The sequence below is a fragment of the Rhagoletis pomonella genome, unplaced genomic scaffold, assembly GCF_013731165.1.
Source record: "Rhagoletis pomonella isolate Grant_MI unplaced genomic scaffold, Rhpom_1.0 Rhpom_scaffold_00003, whole genome shotgun sequence".
In the NCBI taxonomy this organism is placed as follows: domain Eukaryota; kingdom Metazoa; phylum Arthropoda; class Insecta; order Diptera; family Tephritidae; genus Rhagoletis; species Rhagoletis pomonella.
Window position 1 is genome coordinate 67,467,487 of NW_023458557.1, and position 9,975 is coordinate 67,477,461.

Genomic DNA, 9,975 nt, shown 5'->3' on the forward strand with positions numbered 1-9,975 from the left:
TGTAAGGGAGTGTCAAACCGCAGCTGTCAATAATTATCTAACCTTGTATTATTGAATCATGATCATGCATATAAGATGTGATCGATAAAGCAGTCGTTGTATATAACCAGAGCTTCTACCTCCGATTAGTGCTAATCATACATTGAACAACCGGCCCTAATTGTGTTAACAAGTAGTAAAGAATTGTTATTGCTTGGGGCACAATAGACCTACTGGTCGCAGTGCCATACCCAACCAACTATCTATCTATTGTTATTGCTTTAACAAGTATTGTAAAGTGTATTAGCGAGTATTGTAAATTGTTTGTTGTACAATGAAATTAATTGTACTACAATTTGGTCATCGTTAGCATTTATTTAACAATCCAGCGATACGAACCGGAAGCTTTGGGAAATCCGGACGAGGTTTCCATGAACGAAAGACACAAGATCACGTAAGAACAAGAAAGTGAAAAAAGTTGATTTTTTAGAGAGTTCTATGCCATCTTGTTTCACTGGAAAACGAGCGAAAAGTAAACAAAGCAAAGAAAACAACGTAAACCAAAATTAGCCAAAACTATTGTCAGCCACTTTAAACGCACAATTTAGGTAAAATGATGCAACAAAATGCTTTAAAATGTATTGTCATGTTGAATAAACTCTTCTTTACTTGAATAAAAGTGTAAAATAGTGGTGCTTGTGATGTAAACAAACGCTCAGCTGACGAACCCGCTTTCGCAAACTTTTTTCTCAAAACCAGTTACAAATACAACGTCGCGTTCTTACGTGATCTTGTATTTTTGGTTCATTCGAGGTTTCAAGGATAATCGTAACAATTGGTGTCAGAAGTGGGATCGTTAAATAAATCCCGAAGGATAAACTTTTGAAAATGGCAAAAATTCAGGACTTAAAGATTGAGGAACTCAAACAGGAGTTGGAAAAGTGTAATTTGGCTACCTCCGGAATAAAAGTGGAAATGATATCCCGGTTTCGAGAGGCTATGGAAGCAAAAGGCATCGACGTGGACAAATACGACTTCCACTGTAAACTCGACGATGCATCCGCAAACGATGAACAGAAGGATGAGGCCGCTTGTTTGTCGAAGGATGTGCAGCAGACATCCGGGAAGGTTGAAGAACAGCAAAAGTCTCCAAGTTCATCAACAGCTATGGACACGACCGCGATATTGGCTGCCATGTCACAGAGGTCATCACAGCTGTCGTCACAGATGCAAACACAGCTTGAAGCACAAAGGTCGCAGTTGTCGTCAGATGTTTCATTGCAGATACAAGCGCTGGAGACACGTATATCAGCAGCGGTATCAGCACAGATGTCATCCCAACTGGAAGTACAGGATGCAAAGATTGTACAAATACAGGAAAAAATCGAAGAGAGACAGGACAAAGTCGAGGCTAAGGGCCGGTTACTCAATGTCTGGTTAACACTAATCTCTGGTTAAACATCTTTATATCGACGTTACCGACTCCTTGTTATATGAATGGAGTCGAATACGTCGATAACAATGTTTAACCGGACATTAGTGTTAACCAGACATTGAGTAACCGGCCCTAAGATGGGCGAGTTAGAAGGTCGACTCCGAGACTTGCAGTTGAATCGTCCAGCCGCTTCGACGAACGCTCCCAAGGTAAAAACTCCAACCTCTGACGGCACGATTCCTTTCCAGGTCTTTAAGCTCCAGTTCGAGAAGACAGCTACAGCAAATCGTTGGAGTATGGAGGATAAATCCGCTGCTATGTTCGTGGCATTAAAAGGACCTGCAGCGGAAATCTTGCAGACTATTCCCGACTGTGAAAGGAACAATTATGATGCATTGATGGGGGCCGTGGAAAGACGCTATGGTAGCGAGCACAGGCGACAGATCTACCAGATGGAGCTAGAGAATCGCTGCCAAAAGTCCAACAAAACTCTACAGGAATTCGCTTCAGAGATCGAGAGGTTGGCTCACTTAACTATTGGAGACGCATCTGGTGAGCACCTTGAAAGGGTAAAAATCCATAGGTTCATCAACGGAATGCGGGACGTGTATACCAAGCGGGAGACGTACGCGAATCCCAAGCCAACATTTGCTGAAACTGTCTCCACGCGTGAAACGGCGGCGCTTCTCAGTAGACCAGGCTACAAAGCACATCGCGTGAAAGTGGAAACACCGGACGAGATAAATGAAATGCTGAAGAAGATTATCCAACTGCTGGGCGAGAAAAAGAATGGCTCTGGCAAATGTTTTGAATATGGAAAGCCAGGCCACTTCGCCCGCGATTGCAGTGCAAGTTCCAATGGGTTCAACAATTCAGCAGGACGCAAACGCAGGAGTGAAGGAGACGAAGCCAACTCCAATCAGTCGTTAAACTGAAACGAGCCAGCAGGAAAGGCCGCGTGCTGGCTCCAGAAGTTGAAGGGCCCATAATGTCCGTCTCACAAATTGGCCGGAATGCGAGCAACCTCACTACTGATGGATGTGTGAATGGGCAGGAGCGAGTACTGACAGTGGATACTGGAGCGTCACATTCCATTATTCGACCTGATGTGACTACTTTTTATGTGAAGCCACTACCTGGAGCAAAGCTGCAGACTGCAACTGGTGAGCGAACCCAAGTGTTAGGATAAGTACTATGCGAGGTAATAATCGACGGGTTGGCCTCGTACACGAAGTTTATTGTGGCAGACATTGTGGGTGAAGTCATCATGGCGTGGATTTCCTAATTGGTCGAGGTATGAAGATTGACCTCCAGGGAATGATCCTAACCTATGGCGACAGGAAAGTGGCACTTAGGGTTGGTTACGACAACCAGTGCTTCAGCAAACGGTTGGTCTTAGAGGAAGATCCGAAGATTCCACCAGAAACGGAAGTGGTTAGTTGGGCAGAGGTTGACAGTAATGGAAACGAAATGGTTTCGTCAGGAGAAGGAAGTGGTTCACCGATACAGGAAAAGCGTGACGGTTCCGCCAGCTCAGTGAAGAAGAGGTCGCAACAAGGAAGTGGTCATGGCTAGCCAGGCAGTGTTTCCGGCAGGAGGAAAGCCACTGAACCACGTTGCAATGGTGATACGCCGGTGGACGGGAATGGAAGCGGCTGTGGGAGCAGTAGGCGCGCTTTGAAGTGTCCCGAAAAAGGTGGTCGGCAAAGGCGAGCAGTTAAGCCGGAAGCCAAAGGTGAGATTATACATGTCCGGTCAATGAAGTTAGCATCGGCGGAAGAGCGAGATACGAAACGACGGCGGAAGCTTCAGCGTAAGGATCCGGATATAGCAAGATGTGCTAAAGGCAGTGCAGCACGAAAGCGGGAGTCTGGGTTTCATGGACAGATGATGCGGCATAGATCTGGCGAAAAGGGTGCCCACGAGAAGAGACATGGTCTGGTCACCATTAGTGGCCGGCAGAAGCACGACCATGTGAGATGGTGCACTCCCGGAGATAAGCCGGAAGCAATGTCCAGTATCGCATTGTGGTTGTACATGTCGCAGCAGAAGAAAAGCTTCACCTCCAAGCAAAGACTTGACTGGAAAGACCCGTTTAAGATTGACAAACCGCTGAAGGACGCAGTGCATCGAATCCAGACAATGGGGAGACCGAGGACCAAGATGGAAGTGGTCCACTTGGAAAGACTTGCAGCGGTTGGAGCGGCAAGTGTGTCTGATCGGGGCGATCAGACTTAGGTGGAGGGCGGTGTGGCGAATACTGCGACAACGCGAAGCGAACAACGAGAAATAGGCAGAATGTTCGAGGAATGACGTAGAATGTTCCACAAAGAGAAACGTCAGTTGGATGAACACTGCGAACAGCGAGAGAAAGAGAATGAGCGATGAACTTCAGAACGTTCGAGAGTTGCCATGAGTGCGAGCGCAGGTATATAAGAGCCACGTCACAGCGGAGTTAAGTTAGTTACGAGTTACAAGTCAGCAAGCTACAAGTAAAGTGAGCAGAGAAGTGAGTTGCGCATAAGCAAGCTATAAGTTTAAGGGCCGGTTGTTCAATGTCTGATTAACACAAATCGGAGGTAGAAGCTCCGGTTAAGTACACCGACTGCTTTATCGATCGCATGATGTCGAAATCGTCGAAAGTGTAGTGGTAGTGATAACCAGACATTGAACAACCGGCGCTAATTGTGTTAACAAGTAGTAAAGAATTGTTATTGCTTTAACAAGTATTAACAAGTGTTTTACTGTATTAGCGAGTATTGTAAATTGTTTGTTGTACAATAAAGTTAATTGTACTAAAATTTGGCCATCGTTAGCATTTATTTAACAATCCTGCGATACGAACCGGAGATTTGGGAAATCCGGACGGGCACGGTGCAGCGAACAAAGGTGGCGCCGTCAGTGGTACCGCTACTTCATGAACCAAAAATACAAGATCACGTAAGAACGCGACGTTGTATTTGTAACTGGTTTTGAGAAAAAAGTTTGCGAAGGCGGGTTCGTCAGCTGAGCGTTTGTTTACATCACAAGCACCACTATTTTACTCTTTTATTTAAGTAAAGAAGAGTTAATTCAACATGACAACACATTTTCAAGCATTTTATTGCATCATTTTACCTAAATTGTGCGCTTAAAGTGGCTGACAATAATTTTGGCTAATTTTTGTTTTCGTTGTTTTCTTTGCTTTGTCTACTTTTCGCTCGTTTTCCAGTGAAACAAGATGGCGTAGAACCCGCAAAAAAAAACCGACTTTTTTCACTCTCTTGTTCTTACGTGATCTTGTGTCTTTGGTTCATGCCGCTACTTTGGTTTTGCCGATTTTGTCAGTTGTGGTAACTTGTAAATAAACCTTTGTTTACAAATCAGCAGCAAAGAGAAATTTGAATTGTAAGTGAAAAATTTAAATTTTAAATTTAAATTAAAAGTTTAAATTGTGTTAATTTGCAATTTGTGAGTGATTTTTGAGTTAAAGGCTGCGTAACAACGAATAAAATGAAGTGCGGCATCCGTCAAGATTCAAGATGCGTAGATGCAAGTGTAGCGCTGCGACGAATCCCTGCATTTTGTGTACATAGATAAGGCGCGGCAAAGCCGCTCCTGAAATGTTATCACAATGATTTCGCTTCTGATCCAAGCAGCTTCCTTTAGCAAGTTAACTAATCAATCCCGCTGAGATGCTGGCGCAGTTTGCTGCAGCCGCCTTAATTGCAAATCAATGGAGTGCACTAAAATGTTTGATGCAGCAGCCTCAATTGCAATGCAATGGAGTGCACTAAAACATTCACTATTCTCTAATAGATTAGGTGAAAAATGCAATATTTTCGCATTTATCATAATTAAAACACAATTTTCGCTGTAAAGTGAACTGTTTTGGCAGTTTCAACTCGTTCTTCTTTTTGCTCTATTCTTTGTTTACTTGTGGTACACAGATGTCAACGGCCAGGACGGCGCAATCTTGTATTCTATCATTCTTGCCGGACGAGGTTTCAAGGATAATCGAAACAATAGCTAGAGTTGCGTCAGAGTTGCATTGGCTTCAGTTTATCAAGTTTATTCAGTGAAATCGCTGGAGAAATTTATCAGAAATGCGTAAACGAGTTTCCATAAAAATTTTGACAGTTCATTTATAAGGTTTACGCAATTATAAGTTTATACGGTTGATGAATACCCTTATTGTATTTTAGCCAAGAGTGATAAAGACAAGATGGCGGGATGTTATGGAAAATAGTGCGAAACAAAAATTGCTGCACAAAATCCTGGTTGATCTGTCAAACAGTCACTTTACGCACCTATTTATACCTTTTCGCAAAGGGGCGTTCCCCTTAAAGCCTCGTAAACTTAGGCGTTTTACACGGTTTAAGACTTTACGAGTTTAAAGGAATCCCCTTAGAAAATAGACGGCTTGATGCTTGGGTACTCTTTAGTACGTTACGTTTAGTACGCACTTGTAGTCAAGGTTCTGCACGTTATTTTAACACCCACTTTTGTAATTTTTGGTCACTAATTTATTTACAAATTGGGTTTGAAATATGCCCGTTTTTGTAAAATTCGGAAATTAGCGTACATTTACCACTCCTACTCTCCCTAAAGCAGCAACTTCACCAATACATTTTTGTATTTACATTTGTATACATTTTTTGTATTCGATTAGTTATAACGGGAAATGTTTAGTTATTGGCCCATCGTTTTTGGGGTGGGGGGCGGAGGGGGAGGGGGCGTGGCCTCCCAAATCCCCCTCATTCGAAAGGGGCCAGTCGCCACTTTACGAAAAGCCCCACCCCCCGTTGGGGACCTCCCACAGACCCCTAGGGAACCGTTTGAAAATGGGGTAAAAACGGCATTTTCCGAGGCAAACTGAGCAGTTTGAAGTGGAATATAACCCAACTAACAGAATCTGTGGGGTTTTTAAATAAAAGAAGTTATCCCAAGGTGGTTATCAGGCGAAAAAAGGAGGGCTAAACACCTTTCGCAGAGAACACCTTTGTGCGTAGGCGGCCTTCGGCCGCACTTAGGGATTATAACCCTCAGGCAGTAGAATTCTCCTTTCTGTGTAGCCAAAGAAGGGGGGCTGAACACCTTTTGCAGAGAACACCTTTCTGCGTAGGCGGCCTTCGGCCGCACTTAGGGATTATAACCCTCAGGCAGTAGAATTCTCCTTTCTGTGTTGCCAAAGAAGGGGGGCTGAACACCTTTTGCAGAGAACACCTTTCTACGTAGGCGGCCTTCGGCCGCACTTAGGGATTATAACCCTCAGGCAGTAGAATTCTCCTTTCTGTTTTGCGAAGAAAAGGAGCTGAATACCTTTTACAGAGAACACCTTTGTATATTTTTAATGCTTACAGGGTTATATCTTATTTTCTTTTGTCTCTCATTCTTTTGCATATTTTGGAGTTTGACAGCTGAACTACGCCATTTAATTTGCATATGCAACAAAAGTCAGACGCATGATTTAGAAGGTGTTTTTATTTAATAAATTGTGATTAATTGGTTAATATTAAAGTTATAAAGAAAGTTATAGCTCATCGAGTAAAGTGTAAAGTGAAGGAGAATATAAAAATATATTGCTGATGTAGCTGCTTTAAGGAGAATAGGAGTGATAAATTTACGCTAATTTCCGAATTTTACAAAAAAGGGCATATTTCAAACCCAATTTGTAAATAAATTAGTGACCCAAAATTACAATAGTGGATGTTAAAATAATGGGTAGACCCTTGGCTACAAGTGTGTGCAATTTTTGGATCGGGTCACCCCTTTGGACGCAATACCCCGAAATAGGTGGGCCACTTACTAAACAGTACCCGTTATAACTTTCTTCACGACTTTAATATTAACCAATTACTCACAATTCATTAAATAAAAACACCTTCAAAATCGCGCGTCCGACTTTGGCTGCATATGCAAATTAAATGGCGGAGTTCAGCAGTCAAACTGAAAAATATGCAAAAGAATGAGACAAAAGAAGATAGGATATAACCCAGTCAGCATTAAAAAAGGTGTTCAGCTCCTTTTCTTCGCAAAACAGAGAGGAGAATTCTACTTTGTGAGTGTTATAATCCCTAAGTGCGGGAAAGGGGCTGTCCCTTTTCGAATGGGGTGGATTAGGGGGCCATGCCCCTCCCCCTCCGCCCCCACCACAAAAACGTCCGGTAAATAACTAAAGCTTTCCCTGATGCTTTTCTAAACGCACCGGCTACTAACAGCTGATGAGACGACACCAGCTTATATAAATTCGCGTTGATTGTAACATAGCCAACGAAGTTTGAGAAAAATTAATAGAAACCGGCACCCTTTAGTCTATTCTACATGAAATATTTAAAGACCAAATATCATAATTATAATATTAATTTAATTTCATTGTTTCTTCAGCAATTTTGGTCCGTACAGAAGTACATAAGCGCAATGCCAATCACCACCTCCTGAAAGGCGAAGAATATCCTCAGTGGTTACGGACGTCACCACATCGTCATCAAACTTAAACCAGATATCACCAGTGTGTTTAACCCAAGCTACGTAATGTCCCGAAGAACTTGACCTTCCTTTATGCGTTAATACAGCTTGAAGAGTATAATATCCAGAGTTATTGCTGCCTGGATCATCTTCGAACCAATAGTTTTCGGTTTCAACAGTTTTATCAGTTTCGTTGACAGAAATTTTATTTTGTTCAGCAATTGCTTTAATATCGCCTTCTAAATGCTTATCTTCCGCTTCTTTAAATTTAGCTCTCATTGGACACAGCTTATTTTGCAGTTCAGGAGTACATAACTCAAATGCATCGAATTCGATCGGGAATTTTATATCTTTCAAAACTTTGGCATTTATGCCTTCCTTACCCTTGTATTGAAAACGGACAAATTGTATCGTTAAATATGCTGGAAGGCGACTTATAAGCGACTGCAAAAGTTTAACAATTTTAATTCAAGTTACTTGAAAAATGCATTATATCCAAAATATTTAGAGAAGGGAATACTTACAGTTCTTATGTAATTGGCATCGCGCCCTAAAGTTTCCGATCGTTTTACCAGTTGTTCCTTCATTCTCTGTATATAAAAATACAATGTTATTAGAAAAATATTATAGCGATTATGTATGCTTATTATACCGATTTTAAACCACTATGCATATATTTAACTTCCGTCGATATAAAACAGCTCAGTTGAAGAAATTGCTCTTTTGCTATAGTTGGCTCTTCATCTTCAGTTTCTGTACAACTCATTTTTACCTCAAACGAACCGCCAAAGTATTGCTCTATAAAAGAACTTGAAAATAAATATTGTATGAATTAGACATTTACATTCTTCAAACGATTTTCAACAATTAGTAAAAAGCTACTGAAGATGTAAACCATATATCCATAAAATAATTCGATTCAATCGCTTAAAAATGGTTAAAAATACCGATTTAGGGCCGTTTTGTCATGTAAGCTGTAACTTTAAAGCTCACTTTATTTAACCTTTAAATATAAAGTGAACTTTAAAGTTAAAGGGTACTCCAGAAAACGGACCTTAGTTGCTTTATTTAAAAATATACGTTTTCCATCAAGAAGTCTATTGAAAATATTGACATCCGTCTTTCTTACTTGTATTTCTTGATGCTGCTACCTTCAAGAACTTTGTCATTGGAAGCAGGTATTTTTTGCTGCAGCATTTTAAGTAACTCGGACCAACATTCATTAGCATCCTGTTGACGATATGTTCCGTTTTCGCCAACTTGTGAAAATTGTGGCGATGCTCTATGTAACGTCTGAAGTAAAATAATTGGAGTCACTGTACTTCCGCGCTCCATTTGTTTAAACAAAAATTTTATGGCCGATGCCATTGCGGTAGACATCGAACCAGAATCTTCGCTATCCACTCGATATTTTTCAAGAGCTTCTCGCAATTCAGGCACCACATGCAAACATTGCACTGTCGCATTCATATAACAGGTATTGCCTAAATTTGTCAGACCCGCAGGTAATTCCATCTATTTTATTCGATTATTTTTTTAATAATAAGTTATTAACGTTATTAACAGAGATATATTTATATAAACTCACCGCATTAGCCATTTCTGCATCATTCATGTCTTCTATAAATTTGACAGGAGTTACTGGTTCCTCAGGAACTTGCTCCTTTGTGCCTAACAGCAACACAGTAGCCCCCTTTCACATGCAAGATAAGATTAAGCAGTTCTCTGATAAAAATGTTTACTTACATCTTTTAATTGCAGGTTCCATTCATTATCCTTTAAAATACCGCCTTTGCACATTACTTTCTGGCGTTCGGGTTGAACTCCTGTAAGGGCAAACAGTTGGGCTTTAAACAAAATTGGTTCTTCATCGGTATTAACTTCAATATCCGGAAAAAGTTCGCGTCCCCATTTCACTTTAACTAATGGAAAAAAGGAATTTCATATGTTTAAAATAATTATCCTATCGCCAATATAGTTATACCTTTAAAGGCAGGCATTTTAACTTATGTGGTACAAATGCAAATTGTTCAACAATTTCTATCCTTCACACCTAGCTGAATTGCAAAACCTAAAAGTCATTTGGCCGATAATGTATTTTAATGAAAACGTTT

The 9,975-nt window shown here is 41.0% G+C and overlaps 2 protein-coding genes across 2 annotated transcripts; one reads left to right on the forward strand and one right to left on the reverse strand.

The window, feature by feature from the left end:
* The first annotated feature begins 1,142 nt into the window (after nt 1-1,142).
* Nucleotides 1,143-5,790, forward strand: LOC118736347. The gene is made up of 3 exons (XM_036466439.1): nt 1,143-1,395; nt 1,552-1,662; nt 5,776-5,790. Exons 1-3 carry the CDS (start codon nt 1,147-1,149, stop codon nt 5,788-5,790), a joined length of 375 nt encoding a protein of 124 aa, XP_036322332.1. The 5' UTR covers nt 1,143-1,146.
* A 1,950-nt stretch (nt 5,791-7,740) lies between these two features.
* On the reverse strand, nt 7,741-9,975 carry LOC118735393 (ubiquitin carboxyl-terminal hydrolase 14). Its single transcript, XM_036465111.1, has 7 exons — nt 9,846-9,975; nt 9,608-9,783; nt 9,450-9,554; nt 8,991-9,376; nt 8,514-8,670; nt 8,386-8,451; nt 7,741-8,305 (listed from the first exon to the last, which is right to left on the reverse strand). The coding sequence occupies exons 1-7, from the start codon at nt 9,859-9,861 to the stop codon at nt 7,766-7,768; spliced, it is 1,446 nt and encodes a 481-aa protein (XP_036321004.1). The 5' UTR covers nt 9,862-9,975; the 3' UTR covers nt 7,741-7,765.

What these genes read in the sequence shown, in the direction of transcription:
- LOC118735393 (XM_036465111.1), bottom strand. An exon ending in ATGCAGAAATGGCTAATGCG is followed by an intron (nt 9,377 to 9,449) that starts GTGAGTTTATAT and finishes CGAATAAAATAG; the next exon opens with ATGGAATTACCTGCGGGTCT. An exon ending in AGCAGCATCAAGAAATACAA is followed by an intron (nt 8,671 to 8,990) that starts GTAAGAAAGACG and finishes TTTATTTTCAAG; the next exon opens with TTCTTTTATAGAGCAATACT.
- LOC118736347 (XM_036466439.1), top strand. Translation starts at nt 1,147, where the DNA reads ATGGACACGACCGCGATATTGGCTGCCATGTCACAGAGGTCATCACAG. An exon ending in AGGACAAAGTCGAGGCTAAG is followed by an intron (nt 1,396 to 1,551) that starts GGCCGGTTACTC and finishes ACCGGCCCTAAG; the next exon opens with ATGGGCGAGTTAGAAGGTCG.